Source organism: Carcharhinus amblyrhynchos, chromosome 22 (assembly GCF_965287045.1).
Source record: "Carcharhinus amblyrhynchos chromosome 22, sCarAmb.v2.hapA, whole genome shotgun sequence".
In the NCBI taxonomy this organism is placed as follows: domain Eukaryota; kingdom Metazoa; phylum Chordata; class Chondrichthyes; order Carcharhiniformes; family Carcharhinidae; genus Carcharhinus; species Carcharhinus amblyrhynchos.
Genome location: NC_137345.1, coordinates 35,072,318 through 35,091,900, shown reverse-complemented (window position 1 = coordinate 35,091,900; position 19,583 = coordinate 35,072,318). Strand labels below are relative to the sequence as shown.

Here is a 19,583-nt window from a genome sequence, read left to right as displayed (position 1 = left end):
CAAGGTGGACTGACGCACCTGCGGAGTAAAAGAGACAAAACATCAACATATATAGCATTAGATTTCCAGGAACGTCCCAAAGCTCTGATCCTTATTTAAAACAGTCTCCTATAACCCTCCATCCCTGTTTCGCTCACGTGCCTATGTAAGTAAACCTTAAGTCCAGCATGCCTGCCTCCACCACCTTCCTTGGCAGTGCATTCCATACCCCCACGACCCTCTGTGTGAAAAACCTCCCTCTAGCATCCAAATTATACCTCTCCCCCCTCACCCTAAGTTCGTGGCCTCTCATGATATTTGTCTCCAATCTAGGAAAAAGCCTGCCACTGTTGACTCTATCTATACCCTTCATTATTTTATACACCTCTATCAGATCCCCCCTTAATCTCCGTCTTTCAAAGGAGAAGAGCCCCAGTTTACCCAATCTTTCCTCATAACCCAGTCCTTCCATACCAGGCAGCATCCTGGTAAACCTCCTCTGCACTCTCTCCAGGGTCTCCACATCCTTCCGGTAGTAAGGTGACCAGAACTGGACGCAGTACTCCAAATGCGGTCTAACCAACGTTCTGTACAGCTGTAGCATTAGACGCCGGCTCTTATACTCCAGGACTTGCTGTTGTGCACATTGGGACCCTGCCCCTGGTGCCACTCAAGTCTGACTCCTACATGTAGGGTCATAGAGTCATAGAGGTTTACAGCATAGAAACAGGCCCTTCGGCCCAACTTGTCCATGCTGCCCTTTTTTTTAAAACCACTAAGCTAATCTCAATTGCCCATATTTGGCCCATATCCCTCTATACCCATCGTACCCACGTAACTATCTAAATTATTTTTAAAAGACAAAATTGTACCCCCTCTACTACTACCCTTTGTGTGAAAAAATGCCTCTTTCGACATTTTTGTATCTCTCCCCCTCACCTTAAACCTATGCCCTCTAGTTTTAGACTCCCCTACGTATTGACTATCTATCTGATCTGTGCTCCTCATCATTTTGTAGACCTCTATAAGATCACCCCTCAGCCTCCTACGCTTAAGAGAAAAAAGTCCCAGTTTATCCAACCTCTCATAACTCAAGCCATCAAGATCCCAATAGCATCCTCATAAATCTTTTCTGCACTCTTTCTAGTTTAATAATATCCTTTCTATAATAGGGTGACCAGAATTGCACACGGTATTCCAAGTGTGGCCTTACCAATGTCTTGTACAACTTCAACAAGACGTCCCAATTCCTGTATTCAATGTTCTAACCGATGAAACCAAGCATGCCGAATGCCTTCTTCATCATTCTGTCTTCATCACTCTGTGACTGCACTTTCAAGGAGCTATGAACATGTACCCTGAGATCTCTTTGTAACTCTCCCCAACACCCCACCATTAACTGAGTAAGCCCTGCCCTGGTTCAATCTACCAAAATGTATCACCTCGCATTTGTCTAAATTAAATTCCAGCTGCTGTTTGTCAGCCCACAGGCCCAGTTCATCAAGATCCCATTGCAATTGGAAAGAACTTTCTTCACTGTTCACTATGCCACCAACCTTAATGTCATCTGCAAACTTACTAACCATGCTTCCTATATTCTCATCCAAATCATTAATATAAATGGCAAACAACAATGGACCCAGCACTGATCTCTGAGCTACACCACTGGTCACAGGCCTCCAGTTTGAAAAACAATTCTCTACAACCACCCCCTCTGGCTTCTGTCAAGAAGCCAATTTTGTATCTATTTAGATACCTCACCCTGGATCCCGTGGGATTTAACCTTATGCACCAACCTATTATGAGGTACCTTGTCAAAGGCCTTGCTAAAGTCCATGTAGACAACATCATCTGCACTGACCTCATCTATCTTCTTGGTTATCCCTTCAAAAAACTCAATTAAATTTTTGTACCCCAAATGCACTCTTCCACCCTGGTGTACATAGCTGTAAGGGTTGGAGACACATGTTTGTTGGCCAATCAGGGATGGGGGGGTGGAGGGGCCGACTTGCATCAAGGGTCTAGTGGATGTTGGGGAAGGTAGGGCAGGCATTCTGTAACATGTGGCTGAGTTTCCAAGGCACAACAGACAGCACCTCTATACATGGGAATGGGAACCATTCAGCTCTGTGAGTGAGGGGGGGGGAGGTTGTTGAGAGACTCAGAGACGCATTAGTCACAGCTGTAAGGAGCAAATAAAAGGTTATTCTGCTCTTAACGTTAGTGATTAATAAACTCTGAATACTGGTGACCTTTACCTGTGCCCTCTCAGTGACCTACAACTTTCTAACTTTATGTGGTCTACTGCTTCTTCCAGGATGCACATTGCAGGTGGAAGTGTCCAGCTGTGATCCATGCCCCATTGCCTGTGATGTCCTGGATGGCACTGTTTTGGTACCACCCTATTAATCTCGCTGGCCTTGAGATGCCCCGGTGTGAGAAAGGGGGGAGTCAGAAAGTCTCGGGGCATTCAGGGTATCCTGAGTGAAGGGCCCTGTCATGGGCTTGAGCCCCTCCTCCTCCCCTGGGGTGCCTAAAGGCCCCAGGGACACTCCATGGGACACCAGGGTAACGGGACTGAGCTCCGGAAGCTGTGGCATCACCTGGCTCTGCCAGTCCTGGAGGCCCAAAGGCATCTACCCCATGACCTGAGCTCAGCTCTGGCCCTCTGAGTCTGGGCCAAGCTCTAAAGCCCCTCTGGTACAGCATTCTGTGAGCAAGCCAGGCTCAGGAGCCCCTCAGCAGTAGCCCTCCGAGCCTGGGCTAAGTTGTTGAGGCTCATAGCCACAGTCTGATGTATCTCCAGAATGCCAGTGAGAGTCCCAGCCATGGCCAGCAGTGTCTTCCACATGCGCCCAACACCAATGACCATCAAACGCTGTGCCTCCTGGATGCCGGAAACACACCTACCCGTGGCCTGTAGTATCTCCAGGGTGACCTGGACCCCGTCATCCATGAGGGCAGGACTGGCAGCTAAACATTCCTGGGTATAAGTGTTTCAGGCACGATAGGGGAGGGTCAAAAAGAGGAGGGGGAGTGGCCCTGTTAGTTAGGGAGCAGATCACAGCAGTGCAGAGGGAGGATAATATAGAGGGGTTAGGAACTGAGTCGCTGTGGGTAGAGTTGAGGAGTAGGAAGGGAGCGATTACTATGCTAGGGGTGTACTATAGACCACCTGACAGCCTGCGGGCAGTGGAAGAAGGCATACGTAAAGACATTTTGGATAAGTGTAGGAAGAACAGGGTTGTTGTAGTGGGAGATTTTAATCTCCCTGGGGTGGATTGGAAGGTACCTAGAGCTGGGGGTTCGGACGGGGAGGACTTCGTAAGATAGCAATATGCAGATAGCCTGACTAGAGAGGGGGCTATATTGGATTTAGTTCTGGGTAATGAGCTGGGTCAGGTGGCTGAGGTTGCAGTAGGTGAGCATGTGGCTAACAGTGACCACAACTCTGTCTACTTTAGGATAATAAGGGAAAAAGATGAGTGCTGTCCTAAGGGGAGGGTGCTAAACTGGGGGAAGGCTAGATACAGCCGGATTAGGCAGGAACTTAGGGATACAGACTGGGATTGGCTGTTGGAGGGCAAGTCCACGTTCAGCATATGGGAGTCTTTCAGGGAAAACTAAAATGGGTGCAGGAAAGACATGTGCCGGTTAAGAGGAAGGATGGGAAAGGTAAGATTAGAGAGCTGTGGATTACTAGGGATATTGAGGACTTGGTCAGGAAGAAACGGGAGGCCTATGTTAGGTCTAAGCAACTGGGAACAGAGAGAGCGGTGGAGGAATACAGAGAGAGTAGGAGGGAGCTCAAAAGGGGAGTTAGGAGGGCAAAAAGGGGGCATGAAATGGCTTTGGCAGACAGGATTAAGGAAAATCCAAAGGCGTTTTACTCCTATGTCAGGAACAAAAGGGTGGTTAGGGGAAAAATCGGTCCTCTCAGGGACAGAGGAGGGGAACTGTGCTTAGAGTCCGAGGGAATGAGGGAGATCCTGAATGAATAATTTGCGTCAGTATTCACAAAGGAGAGGGGCTTGATGTCTGGTACGGTCTTGGAGGGAGCTGTAGACCAATTGAAGGAACTATCCATTACGAGGGAAGAAGTGTTAGGGCTTTTAGGTAGCATTAAAACTGATAAATCTCTGGGGCCCGATGACATTTATCCTAGGCTGCTTAGGGAGGCGAGAGATGAAATTGCTGGGCCTCTGACGCAAATCTTTGTCTCTTCTTTGGACACAGGTGAGGTCCCAGAGGACAGGAGGATAGCGAATGCGGTACCGTTGTTTGAAAAGAGTAGGAGGGATAACCCTGGTAACTATAGGCTGGTGAGTTTGACGTCAGTGGTAGGCAAGTTGATGGAGAGGATTCTTAGGGATAGGATGTATGAGCACTTAGAGCATTGCGATCTGATTAAGGATACGCAGCATGGCTTTGTTAAGGGGAAGTCTTGCCTTACGAATCTGGTAGAATTTTTTGAGGAGGTGACAAAAACGGTCAACGAAGGACGAGCCGTTGATGTTGTCCATGTGGATTTCAGTAAGGCGTTTGACAAAGTCCCTCAGGGTAGGTTGTTTGAAAAGATAAAGGCTCATGGGATACAAGGCCAGGTATCTAGATGGGTAGAGAACTGGCTTGCTAAGAGGAGTCAGAGAGTAGTAGTGGAAGGGTCCTTTTCTAGCTGGAGGTCTGTCACTAGTGGTGTGCCGCAGGGCTCAGTACTGGGATCTCTTCTCTTTGTAGTGTATATAAATGACTTGGAAGAGGGAGTAAGTGGTGTGATCAGCAAATTTGCAGATGACACCAAGATGGCTGGATTGGCGGGCAGTGAGGAGCAGTGTCTGGCAATACAACGGGATAATGATAGGCTGGTATATTGGGCAGATATATGGCAAATGGAGTTTATTCCTGATAAATGTGAGGTGATGCATTTTGGCCGGAATAATGTTATATGATAAAGGGTAAGCCTATAAAGAGTATAAGAACACAGCGGGACCTGGGGGTGCAAGTGCACAAGTCTTTGAAGGTGGCAGTACAAGTGGAGAAGGTTGTGAAGAAAGCTTATGGTATGTTAGCCTTTATAGGAAGGGGTATAGAATATAAGAGCTGGTGTCTAATGTTGCAGTTGTACAGAACATTGGTTAGGCCGCATTTGGAGTACTGCAACTAGTTCTGGTCACCTTACTACCAGAAGGACGTGGAGACTCTGGACAGAGTGCAGAGGAGGTTTACCAGGATGTTGCCTGGTATGGAAGGACTGGGTTATGAGGAAAGATTGAGCAAATTGGGGCTGTTTTCCCTTGAAAGATGGCGACTGCAGGGGTATCTAATAGAGGTATATAAGATTATGATGGGTGTAGATAGAGTAAACAGTGTTAAACTATTTCCTATGTTAGAAACGCACAGTACGAGGGGCCATGGGCTTAAGGTGAGGGGGGAGAGGTATAACACGGATATTAGAGGGAGGTTTTTCACACAGGGGTTATGGAATGCTCTGCCAAGTAAGGTGGTGGAGGCAGGCATGCTGAGTTGTTTAAGAGTAACTTAGACAGGCACATGAGTGGATATAGGAGATTGTTTTAAATAAGGTTCATTAGCATTGGGACATCCCTGGTAATGTATAAGGATATGGAATGATACTAATGTTTTTCTCTTTTCATTCACAGGTTTTAAGTCGGTCTGTCTTGTTGTCCAATGAGGGGCATACACGCGATGGGTCGTAGTTGGGCTGCTCTTGGATGTTCGAGATTGGCCTAGTGCTTCATGTCGTTAGTGTGTGCTTAAACTGGACCAGATACTGGGCAACACGACAGCTCAGTGACTATCACTGTTTGCTGTGCAGACACATGGATTTGGGTCGGTGTCAGTGGGAGTTTGCGCATTCTCCCCGTGCTTGCGTGGGTTTTCTCCGGGTGCTCTGGTTTCCTCCCACACCCCAAAGATGTGCTGTTAGGCTGATTGGAGGTAATAAATTGTCCTTAAATTAGTTTTCCCTCAATGTGGAATGCCATAAGCATAGATAAGGGTCATGGGTGGAGGGGGCGACTGGTAATGTTAAAATGGCGGCGTGGGCTCGTTGGGCCGAAGGGCCTGTTTCCCGGGCTGTTTTTGTTCTTTGTAGGACAGATCCCTGAACCAGATTTTCCGTTGCGGTCACCATCCTTGCAGTGTTGGCCTGGTTCGCACGCTGTCAGTACCACCTCCTTCAACAGCACTCTGCTGGACTCCTCTAAACAGCCTTGCAGTCGCAGCTGATCGCTCTTCCACAACTCCCCAGGTTTGCTGATGCATCTCCACCAGCCTTGGAGCGGTGGCACAACAACATGGTGGTTAGCACTGCTGCCTCACAGCGCCAGAGACCCAGGTTCTATTCTGGCCTCAGTCGCTGTCTGTGTGGAGTTTGCACTTACTCCCCGTGTCTGTGTGGGTTTCCTCTGGGCGCTTTGGTTTCATCCCACAGCCCAAAGATGTGTGGGTTAGGTTGATTGGCCGTGCTAAATTGACCCTAGTGTCAAAGGGATTAGTCAGGTAAATGTGTGGGGTTACGGGAATAGGGCCTGGGTGGAGTTGTGGTCAGTACAGACTCGATGGGATGAGTGGCCTCCTTCTGTACTGTAGGAATTCTATGAATTCTACGGACCCCGAGGCCCAGAATCTGGCTTGGGGACAGCTGAATCCTGGCTTCCGGCAGACCGCAGTGTGCCTGAGACCTAGGTTGACCCCAGTTGTGCATCAGTGTATCTGATGTACTCACCGGTTAGTAACCTAGGAGCCTCAGCACAATGATGGTCTCTGTGTTGGTGGGCTGTGTGGTACATGCTGGTGCTTCTTCAGTGGTGCTGTCCTCAGAGGATTCTTCAAAGCCTCCCTTTGAGATGCCCACCAGGGGGTTGTGGGCATTTTCTCCAGAGCAGCATGGTGGGTGAGGGGTGCGGGGAGGCAGCAACACTTGAAGGGCAAGGCTCCTCTAGGTCCAAGGCTGCAATAAAGAGTGCACATTAGGGGAAGGGAGGTAAATGATTCTAGGCAGCATCACACTTACTTCAAGGAGGGCGTGCTTCTGCTCACTTGCGTGCTGGACGCTGACCTGGCTGTCCGTGACTATTCTGGATGCCCCATCACCCCCGCCAGTTCCATGCCATGCTGTTCAATGTTGGTCAGCTGCCGCAGGTCAGGCACACCATCACCAGTTTGTGTCGTTTTGTGCATGTTCTGAATGCTTTTCTCCTCATAGAACCCTACAGTGCAGAAAGAGGCCCTTCGGCCCATCGAGTCTGCACTGAACACAAACCCACCCAGACCCTATCCCCATATCCCTACATATTATACCCACTAACCCCTCTAACCTACGCATCCCTGGACACTGAGGAGCAATTTCTTAGCATGGCCAATCAACCTAACCCGCATATTTTTGGACTGTGGGATCATAAGTGAATAGCAAGCATGAACATATTGCAGTGCTTAGCGCACAATGCGTGCCTGGATCTCAGGCGTTGTGCTGATAGTTTCAGGAAAAGTAGCCACCACTGAAGAGCGTGTGTTGAGGGGTAGGAGTTAGATTCTGTTCCTGAGAGAAGGGTAACTTGGTGCCCTTCAGGTGTCTAAGCAGATCTGTGACAAGCACGTGTGGGGTTCCAAGTGGGATGCTCACCCACCCTTGCTTCTCGAAGAAGTCCTACCGTTATTTCTGACACTGCGGGCCAGGGCGCCGTGTCAGGCTCCTGGCACTCACCACTTCTGCCAGCTCCTCCACAATGTGGTAGCGGATGCACTCTTTAGGTGAGGGTTGTGCCCTGGGAAGACCCACTCACACCTCTCCTCCACAGGATCTAGCAGGTGATCCTGATTCGCCTCTGTGAATCTTGAGGCTGTTTTCCTCCAATCTTTGTGGTGTGACTGGCTGTGTGTCCATTCCTGCAACTTATAAACACCTCTGGCTTATTATGAGATTGCAGATGCAGGGAGTGCAGCCAGTCAGGGGCCCACTGGCAACAAATACTTGTGAGAGATTTTGAAGGCTGCTCTCAGTTGAGTGACATTCATCCCTTAAATTTTTTTTCCTTTTCATTCACAGGTTTTAAGTCGGTCCGCCTCGTGTCCAACGAGGGACATACAGGCGATGGGTCGTACTGGGGCTGCTCTTGGTTGTTCGAGATTGGCCTAGTGCTTCATGTCGTTAGTGTGTGCCTAAACTGGACCAGATACTGGGCAAGACGACAGCTCAGTGACTATCACCGATTGCTGTGCAGACACATGGATTTGGGCCGGTGTCTGTGGGAGTTTGCGCATTCTCCCCGTGCTTGCGTGGGTTTTCTCCGGGTGCTCCGGTTTCCTCCCACACCCCAAAGATGTGCTGTTAGGCTGATTGGCAGGAATAAATTGTCCCTAAATCAGTTTCCCTCAATCTGGATGGCCATAAAACATTAGACAGGGGTCGTGGGTAGAGGGGGGGACTGGTGGTGTTGAGATGGTGGCGCGGGCTCGTTGGGCCGAAGGGCCTGTTTCCCACGCTGATTTTGTTCTTTGTTCTTTTGTTAAGGTGCTGATCGGCTGCCATTCAATAGGTCGCTGTGCCCAGGGGGTTGTAATACTCAGGGCTCCTAATCAATTAGCTGCTGTGTCCGAGGGGTGGGGGGGGCAGAGGGAGGGGCAATACTCAGGGCTCCCATTCAAGAGGGGGAATGATCACAAGCTGGGGTTGTACATGTCAGCACAGCACTCGTTCTCTGCAGGGCAGCAGTGAGGTCAGTATGTTCAAGGGATGGAGGGATTGGGTACCCGCATTATCCGGATCCATGGGGGCATGGGGTGAGCGGGCAGCAATGTCTGTGTGTTGGGGGGGGGGGGGGTGCAGTGATGTCCATTTGCGGGGGGACAGTGCTGTCTATATGGGGGAGTTGATGAGTAAGAAGTCTCACAACACGAGGTTAAAGTCCAACCAGTTTATTTGCTAGTAAACCCACAAGCTTCGTCCCCCTTCGTCAGGTGAGTGGAGAGTTCTGGCCTCAGGCAGAGCAGATAACAGCTCACAAGGTTTACAGAATACTGTAAATTCAGAATGTAAAAACAGAATACAGATTTGTATTCTCACTCTCTCACACACACATTCTCTCTCTCATTCTCACACACACTCACACTCTCACTCTCTGAAACACACTCTCACATTTTCTCACTCTCTCTCTTACACATGCACACACTGTCACACTTTCTCACACTCTTTCTCTCGCATACACATTCTCACACTTCCTCACACTTTCGCTCACTCAAACTCTCTCAAACACATGCTCTCACACATTCTCACTTTCTCACACACACTCTCACTTTCTCACTCTCTCCTTCATGCATATGCTCTACACATTTTCTCTCATTCTCACACACGCACACTCACACTCTTTCTCACTCACACATACTCTGACACTTTCACTTCTTATCTCTCGCTGTTTCATACACTCTCACTTTCTCACTCACACACACATTCTCACACTTTCTCACTCTCTCTTTCATACATTTTCACACTTTCTCACTCACACACATATTCTCACATTTTCTCACTTTCTCTCTCTCACACTTTCTCACTCACACTCACACTTTCTCATTCTCACATACACACTTTTGCACTCTTATTCTCAAACACGCACTCACACATTCTCACTTTCTCACACACACATTCTCACACTTTCTCACTCTGTCCCTCACGCACATGCTCTTGCACATTCTCTCTCACTCTCTCACACACACACTTTCTCACACACACATTCTCACACTTACACTTTCCCTCTCTTTCATACACTGTCACAATTTCACACTCTCATACACATATTCTCATGCTTTCCCACTGTCCCTCTCTTACTCTCTCACACACTCTCATACTTTCTCACTCTCTCAAGCACACTCTCACACTTTCCCACTCTCTCACGCACACACTATCATACTTTCTCACTCTCACGCATGCTGTCACACATTCTCACTCTCTCTCACACATACGGTCTTACACTTCCTCTCTCTCTCTCACACACACACTTTCTCACACTTTCACTCCCTCACTCTCACACTTTCTCACTCTCTCACACTCTCACACTTTCTCACTCTCTCACACTCTCACACTTTCTCACTCTCACACTTTCTCACTCTCTCACACTCTCACACTTTCTCACTCTCTCACACTCTCACACTTTCTCACTCTCACACTTTCTCACTCTCTCACACTCTCACACTTTCTCACTCTCTCACACTCTCACACTTTCTCACTCTCACACTTTCTCACTCTCTCACACTCTCACACTTTCTCACTCTCTCACGCACTCTCACACTTTCTCACTCTCACACATTCTCACACTTTCTCACTCTCACACTTTCTCACTCTTTCACACTCTCACACTTTCTCACTCTCTCACACTCTCACACTCTCACACTTTCTCACTCTCACACTTTCTCACTCTCTCACACTCTCACACTTTCTCACTCTCTCACACTCTCACACTTTCTCACTCTCTCACACTCTCACACTTTCTCACTCTCACACTTTCTCACTCTCTCACACATTCTCACACTTTCTCACTCTCTCTCTCTTATACATTCTCTCTCAGCCTGTGTTCTGATGCTTTGACAATGCGTCTGGCTGGTTGTTTGAGGCTGTTTGTGATGTTTGTCCACAGGTCAGTGTGGGAGTGTGCGATCCCGGTCCAATTGGCTCCATGAAGTCCAAACGTGAGATGGAGTTGGCACTGGTGAACTTTGCAGAGGTTGGCAGTGACGTGCCCATGGAGAGTTGGTCTAAAGGCCGAGACAGCTGCACGAGCCTCCTGCAGACATGGAGAAGCCTGGTGGGAAGTGAGGAATCCCCTGAACAGCTGTTGCAGCAGTCATTCTGGGAGCAGTGGTGTGAGATGGACAAGCTCTTGGAGGAGGAAGGCAGGCGTAGGATTATCATTAACGTGGCTGGAATGCGCTTCGAGACCTATCAGAGTACCCTGGCCCAGTTTCCAGATACCCTGTTGGGGGACCCTCTACGCTGTCTCCTTTACTTTGACCCTTTCACAAACCAGTACTTCTTTGACAGGAACAGGCCGAGTTTTGATGGCATTCTCTATTACTATCAGTCCGGGGGTAAGATTCGGAGGCCTGCGAATGTGCCCCTGGATGTCTTTGCAGATGAGATAATCTTCTACCAGCTGGGATCTGATGCCATGGAGCAGTTCCGAGAGGAGGAGGGCTTCATCAAGGAGTTGGAAGTTCAACTCCCCGTGCAGGACACCCTTCGTCAGCTGTGGCTTCTGCTAGAATACCCAGAAAGCTCCGGAGCAGCTCGAGGAGTGGCCCTGGTCTCTCTCATTGTCATCATCATCTCAATCATCACCTTCTGTCTGGAGACACTGCCCGAGTTTCGAGAAGGTGCAGAGCTGAGCTCCAGCTACGCTGATAACCCAACACCAAGCAACAGTAACAGCAACCTCTTCACCGACCCTTTCTTCTTCATTGAGACTCTGTGCATGCTTTGGTTCTCCTTTGAGCTGTTGGTTCGCTCGGTGGTTTGTCCCAGTAAGGCTGACTTCTTCAGGGATATAATGAATATAATTGACTTGTTTTCTATCACTCCCTACTTTGTAACTCTCATTAGTGAGTTGGCAGTGCAGCAGCAAGAGGGCAATGGCCAGCATCAAGTGGGCAGTGGGCAGCAGCAAGTGGGCAGTGGGCAGCAGCAAGGGGGCAGTGGGCAACAACAAGCAGGTAACGGGCAGCAGCAGCAAGGGCAGCAGGCCATGTCTCTGACCATCCTGAGGGTCATCCGCTTGGTCAGGGTCTTTCGGATCTTCAAGCTGTCCAGACACTCCAAAGGGCTGCAAATCCTGGGTCAGACCCTGAAGGCCAGTATGAGGGAACTGGGTCTCCTTATTTTCTTCGTCTTCATCGGAGTTATCCTCTTCTCCAGCGCCGTCTACTTTGCTGAGGCAGATGAACCCAACAGCCAGTTCTCCAGCATCCCCGACGCCTTCTGGTGGGCAGTTGTCACCATGACAACAGTTGGGTACGGTGACATGTGCCCGGTAACTATTGGGGGTAAGATGGTGGGTACTTTGTGTGCCATTGCAGGGGTGTTGACCATCGCACTCCCGGTGCCCGTTATTGTCTCCAACTTTAACTATTTCTATCACCGGGAAACAGAGAATCAGGAGAAGTCCATTTTCCCAGAACCCCCCCTCCAACAGAACGAGCTCAGCCAATCGCATGTCCCACGGGATCATATAGCTTCCATCAATAAAACCGACCCCTCAGATAAACACCACTAACCCCCCCTTCAATAAACACCAATCCCCAAATAAACACTGTGAACCACCCCACCAAATAAACATTGCTAGTGCCCACATAAAAAACACAGCAAACTCCCCAAATAAACACTGTTAGCCGCCCCCCATAAACAAGTCTAACCCCCCGAATAAACACTGCCAACCCCCTGAATAAACACTGCCAACCCCCTGAATAAACACTGCTAACTGCCCCCAAATAAACACCGCTACCTCCCCAAATAAACACTGCTAACCCCCCCAAATAAACGCTGCTAACCCCCTCAAATAAACACAGCTAACCCCCCCAATAAACACTGCTAACCTCCCCAAATAAACACTGCTAACCCCCTCAAATAAACACAGCTAATCTCCCCAAATAAACACAGCTAACCTCCCCAAATAAACACTGCTAACCCCCACCAAAATGAACACTGCTAACCCCCAAATAAACACTGCTAACCCCCTCAAATAAACACTGCTAACCCCCCCAATTAAACACTGCACCCCCCTCAAATAAACACTGCTAACCCCCCCAATTAAACACTGCACCCCCCCCAAATAAACACTGCTAACCCCCTCAGATAAACACTGCTAACCCCCTCAAATAAACACTGCTAACCCCCCCAAATAAACACTGATAACCCCCTAATAAACACTCCTAACCCCCCACCAAATAAACACTGCTAATCCCCCAAATAAACACTGCTAAGCCCCCAAATAAATACTGCTAACCCCCCAAAATAAACACTGCTAACCCACAACTAAACACTGTTAACACCCCAAATAAACACTGATAACCCCTAAATAAACACTGATTATCTCCCCTAAATAAACACTGATAACCCCCCAAATAAACACTGCTAACCCCCCAAATAAACACTGCTAACCCCCCGAAATAAACACTGCTAACCCCCCAAATAAACACTGCTAACCCCCCAAATAAACACTGCTAACCCCCCGAAATAAACACTGCTAACCCCCCAAATAAACACTGCAAACCCCCCAAATGAACACTGCTAACCCCCCAAATAAACACTGCTAACCTCCCCAAATAAACACTGCTAACCCCCCAAATAAACACTGCTAACCTCCCCAAATAAACACTGCTAACCCCCCAAATAAAAAGTGCTAACCTCCCAAATAAACACTGCTAACCCCACCAGACTGAGGGATTTGAGGTTGTTTTCGTTAGAAAGAAGGCAGCTAAGAGGGGACCTTATTGAAACATATAAGATGATTAGAGGTTTAGATAGGGTGGACAGTGATAGCCTTTTTCCTCGGATGGAGAAAGCTAGCACGAGGGGGCATAGCTTTAAATTAAGGGGTGGTAGTTATAGGACGGATGTCAGAGGTAGGTTCTTTACCCAGAGGGTGGTGAGGGATTGGAATGCCCTGCCTGCTGCAGTTGTAAATGCACCTAGTTTGGGGGCGTTTAAGAGATTCGTGGATAGGTTTATGGATGGAAAGGGATTGGTTTAGGTTAGAGGGTCATTGCTTTTTAATTGGTCGGCGCAACATCGTGGGCCGAAGGGCCTGTTCTGCCTGTTCTATGTTCTATGTCCTAAATAAACATTGCTAACAAACTCACCCAAATAACATTCCACTCCCCAAAAAAATGCTGCTCATCCCTTCAAAAAACATTGCTAACTCCCCCCCAAATGAACACTGCTAACTACCCCCTCTAATAAACACTGCAATCCCAGTCCTCCAGATCATTAATATATAGTGCAAACAACTAAAGTTCCGCACTGATCTCTATGGAACACCATGAGCTACAGATCTCCGTTCTGAAAAATACCCTTCCACCGTTACTCTCTGACTTCTATAAACAAGCCAATTCTGTATCCATCTTAACCACTTAACCACCAAAACAAACACTGCTGACTCCCCCCAGATAAACACTGGGGATTGAATTTAGGAGTCGCAGCGTCATGTTGCAACTGTACACAACTCTGGTGCGGCCGCACTTGGAGTACTGTGTGCAGTTCTGGTCCCCACATTATCGGAAGGATGTGGAGGCTTTGGAGAGGGTGCAGAGGAGGTTTACCAGGATGTTGCCTGGTATGGAGGGGAGGTCCTATGAGGAGAGACAGAGGGATTTGGGGTTGTTTTCGCTAGAAAGAAGGCAGCTAAGAGGGGATCTTATTGAAACATATAAGATGATTAGAGGTTTAGATAGGGTGGACAGTGATAGCCTTTTTCCTCGGATGGAGAAAGCTAGCACGAGGGGCCATGGCTTTAAATTAAGGGGGGGTAGTTATAGGACGGATGTCAGGGGTAGGCTCTTTACCCAGAGGGTGGTGAGGGATTGGAATGCCCTGCCTGCTGCAGTTGTAAATGCGCCTAGTTTGGGGGCGTTTAAGAGATCCGTGGATAGGTTTATGGATGGAAAGGGATTGGTTTAGGTTAGAGGGTCATTGTTTTTTAACTGGTTGGCGCAACATCGTGGGCCGAAGGGCCTGTTCTGCGCTGTAATGTTCTATGTTCTATGTTCTATCTAGCCAGCCCACCCTGAATCTGATGTGATTTCACCCTTTGTAGTAGTCTGCCATGTGGGATCTTATCAAACACCACACTAAAGTCCATATAAACTACATCCACAGCCCTTCTTTTATCAATTATCTTTGTCACCTCTTCAAAAACATCAATCAAGTTAGTGAGACATGACCTTCCCTGTACAAATCCATGTTGCCTGTCGCTAACTAGTCTATTTTCTTCCAAATGTGCATATATCCTGTCCCTCAGTATCTTCTCCAAAAGCTCCCCCACCATTGAAGTCAGGCTCAGCAGCCTATAATTTCCTGAATTATCCCTGCTTTCTTTTTTGAATATGGGAACAATATTGGCTATTCTCCAATCCTCTGGCTCCTCACCTGTGGTCAAAGTGACGATATCTGTTAAGGCCCCAACGATTTCTTCCCTTGCCTCCTGCAGTAACCTGCAATAGGTCCTATCCAACCCCAGGGACTTGTCTACCTTAATGCAATTTAGGGTACCCAACATTTCCTCCTTCAATATATTGACATTCTCTAAAACGTTCAAACACCTATCCCTGACGTCAACGCCCGTCACGTCCTCCTCTTTGGGGTCAATAGCGACACAAGTACTTATTAAGGATCTCACTCACTTCCTGTGGCTCCATGCATAACTTCCCTCCATTGGCCTTGAGTGGGCCTACCCTTTCTCTTGCTATCCTCTTGCTCCGAATATATGCGTAAAAAGCCTTGGGATTTTCCTTGACCCTGTTTACTAAAGACATTTCATAATTCCACATTTAAGTTCCTTTCTACTTTTACTGTACTCCTCAAAAGCTTTGTCAGTCATTAGATTGTTGAAGTTGTTGATATTACTGTGGATTGTCAGAGGATACAACAGGATATAGATGGTTTGGAGATGTTGGCACAGAAATGGCAGACAGAGTTTAATCTGGACAAATGCGAGGTGATGCATTTTGGAGGATCAAATTTAGGTGTGAATCATATTGTAAATGCCAGAACCCTTAGGAACATATGGAGGGATCTGGGCATGCTTGCCCAAAGTTCCCTAAAAGTGACAACACAAGTGGTCAAGGTGATTAAGAAGGCATATGGCATGCTTGCCTTCATTGGCTAGGGCATTGAGTACAAGAGTTGGGAAATCATGTTACAGCTATGTAAACTTTGGTTAGGCTGCATTTGGAATTTTGCATGCAGTTCTGGTCATCACACTACCAGAAGGATGTGAAAGCTTTGGGGAGAGTGCAAAGAAGGTTCACCAGGATGTTGCCTGGAGAGGTTGAATAAACTGGGATTGTTTTCACTGGAAAGAGGGAGCTTGAGGGGAGACCTGATAGAGGTCTACAAAATTAAGAGAGGCATAGACAAGGTTAATAATCAGAGGCTTTTTCCCAGGGTTGAACTGTCAATTACAAGGGGGCACAGGATCAAGGTGAAGGGGGAAAGTTTAAGGGATATGTGTGGGGGAAGTTTTTCACGTAGGGTGTGGAGGGTGCCTGGAATGTGCTATCAGAGGAGGTGGTGAAGGCAGGCACATTAGCAACATTTAAGAGGCATCTGGGTGGGTACATGATTCGGGAGAGAATAGAGGAATACAGACTAAGTTAGGGCAAAAGTTTTGTTTTAGTTTACTTAGAGTTTGGAGGGCTGAAGGGCATGATCCCTTGTTGTACTTTTCTTTGTTCTTTGAAATGATGACTATATAAATGATGATAAAACCAACATACTTCTCAATTTATATTTGAAGTTTCTTTTTTCTGGCTGAACATAGTTAGATTTCACACTAGTCAGAGTGCATGAAGCAAAAGGGTTGTTCTCCCTAAGGCATAATACGTGAAAGTGCTGCTCTGGCTCTAAAAGGTGAAATACTGCAAGTAAGCAATAATGTTAGCTTCAGATTAAAATAAACCAATACTTCAGATTTCTGCAAAGCATCTTTGACATCCTGCTTTCTCACATTCTGTTGTCCAGTCTCATGACTGATTCACACACACTAACTTATACGATGCTTCAATAATGTAGCTAAGTTAGGGACTGATTTTCCATAATAATTTACCAATCCTAGAAAGGACCTCCATTGCTTCACATTTTTGCTACTAAAATAGCGTCCAACTTTTTAGATGCTTTCTGTAGTCCCTTACTATCAACAGTGTGACCCAAATACTGAACTGATGTCTGGAAAAAGTCTCACTTTTCTTTCTTGATTTGCAGTCCATTTGCTTGAAGATGTTCCAATGTTGCTTCTAAATCATTTAAGTGCCCTTGTCATCATCCAGGTACCATTGTACACCTAGAGACCACTTAAAATCGGATCCATTGATCTTTGGAATAGGGCTGGTGCAGATATTTTTCCAAAAGGCAATCACTTACAATGAAAAAAGACCTTTATAGGTAACGATGGTAAGCAATTGTCATGATTCAGTGGTTACCTTCATCTGTAAATATGCTTGCAAAAGACCAATCATGCTGAATTTCAGCCCACCTGATAATAAAGCAGATAAATCTTCAATTAAAGGAAGCTGATATTGATCAGTGCACATCAGATTTATAATTGTTTTAAAATCAACAGAAATAAACAGATACGATGGGGTAACCCAGTTACGCATCATAACTGGCTCTAATGCACTAGTGTTTACAAAGTCACATTAATTCCTCTTCAACCTTGGGATGAATTACACAGGGCACTGCACTTGCTTTGGGACTTTTTGGTTGACTATTAGGTTTTATCTTGATTTTCACTTGAACTCCTTTCATTGAACAAAGTGTCTCTTTAAATAGACCCTTGCATCTACCCAGAGGGTGCTGTAGGTGTATTTTGTCATCGACCAATCTGTTGACAGCATTCCAATTAAGCTTTACCTTCACCAACCATGATCTTCCAAAATAGAGCTGGAAAAATACAACAGATCACTTGGAGAGGCAACTCCGCTGTTTGTCCATACAGCTCTATGTTGATCATGATGTAACATTTCAATGGCATGATCTCATCCATGCGTGTCCTTAAAAATCACATCAACCGGTTTCAAAGGAAGATGCTTCGGCTTTTACTGGTATGTAGTCTCAGGAATTAAAGATACAACAGCACCAGTATCAACCCCCATCCTAATAGATTGTTCACTTGGTAATCATCCAGAATCTGTGTGATCCACCCAGGATAAGATTGTGAGGAGAGCAGCAGACATGTAGGATAAAAGAATGTACATATTTTACAGATTAAAAAGCTAAAAAAAAGTTGAAATTTTTAAAAATTAAACACTAATTAAATAAAATAAAGATGGAGGGCCAGGTGATGTGTTGTAGCTGCATGATGTGGGAGCTGGTGGACCCCACTGTGGTTCCTAGTCAACACATCTGTACTGAATATTTGCTGCTCAAAGACTGTGGCTCAAAGTTGATGAGCTGGAGTCTGAGCTCCAGACACTGGACACATCAGAGAGAGGGAGAAGTACCTGGATGCTGTGCTTCTGGAGGCAATCACACTCCTTAGGTTAACTACCTTGAATTCAGCCAGTGGTCAGGGACAGGAGAGTATGACTGTGACCAAGGCAGGTAGCGGGCTCTGAGAGAGTCACAGCCCTTGTCCCTGTCCAGTAAGTACAAGATTCTTGCTCCTTCTGTGGATAAGAGGTGGCCTCAGGGAAAGATGATCAAACTGACTATAGCACGATAAGGGAGCCGTTCAAGTTGGTGGGGAGAATGCACAAAGATATGTTGATGGTACAAATTGCAACATGAGTATGATGTATTAGCTATGACAGAAAAGTGATTGCTGGGTGACCAGGACTGAGTGCTCAACTTTCAGAGTATACAGTCTTCCAAAGAAGGGGAAAGGAGGTGGGGTAGTGCTGTACTTTGGTACTTTGGTAGGAAGAATGGTAGGAAGGACTATTACTTACGTGGCGAAAAACTGCAGCAGGCGACGGTGCAGAGGGACCTCGGGGTCCTTGTGCATGAGTCGCAAAAACCCAGCTTGCAGGTGCAGCAGGTGGTCAGGAAGGCGAATGGGATGCTGGCCTTCATAGCGAGGGGGATTGAATATAAAAGTAGGGAGGTCTTGCTGCAGCTGTATAGGGCATTGGTGAGGCCGCAGCTGGAGTACTGTGTGCAGTTTTGGGCGCCGCACCTGCGCAAGGATATTTTGGCCCTGGAGGGAGTGCAGAGGAGGTTTACTAGGCTGATACCGGAGTTGAGGGGATTGAGCTATGAGGAGAGGCTGAATAAACTAGGCTTGTACTCGTTAGAGTTTAGAAGAATGAGGGGAGATCTCATTGAGACGTATAAGATGATGAATGGGATGGATAGGATAGAGGTGGAGAGACTCTTCCCGCTCAAAAAAGACAGTAGGACTAGGGGGCACAGCCTCAAGATAAAGGGGAGGCGGTTTAGAACGGAGTTGAGGAGGAACTTCTTCACTCAAAGGGTGGTGAATCTCTGGAATTCTCTGCCCGTTGAAGTGGTGGAGGCTGCCTCGCTAAATATTTTTAAGAAGCGGGTTGATGGGTTCTTGATAAGAGAGGGGATTAAGGGTTATGGGGAGAGGGCGGGAAAGTGGAACTGAGCCACAACAGATCAGCCATGATCTTATTGAATGGCGGGGCAGGCTCGAAGGGCTAGATGGCCTACTCCTGCTCCTATTTCTTATGTTCTTATGTTCTTATGTTAATCAAGGAAGGTTTCAGAGCAGTGCTGAGTTGTGATACAAAGGCAGCAGAAAAGGAGCTGAGGCTGGCATAGATCAGCCATGATCGTAATGAATGACGGGGCAGGCTTGAAGGGCCTAGTGGCAGCATTGAAATATGATTGAATTCCTGATACAGTGAACCTCATAGGC

General features: G+C 47.2%; 1 protein-coding gene across 1 annotated transcript; it reads left to right on the top strand.

Moving 5' to 3' along the window:
* The first annotated feature begins 2,807 nt into the window (after positions 1-2,807).
* On the top strand, positions 2,808-12,260 carry LOC145356778 (potassium voltage-gated channel subfamily A member 10-like). Its single transcript, XM_080209645.1, has 2 exons — positions 2,808-2,966; positions 10,629-12,260. Exons 1-2 carry the CDS (start codon positions 2,808-2,810, stop codon positions 12,258-12,260), a joined length of 1,791 nt encoding a protein of 596 aa, XP_080065771.1.
* Positions 12,261-19,583: the final 7,323 nt, after the last annotated feature.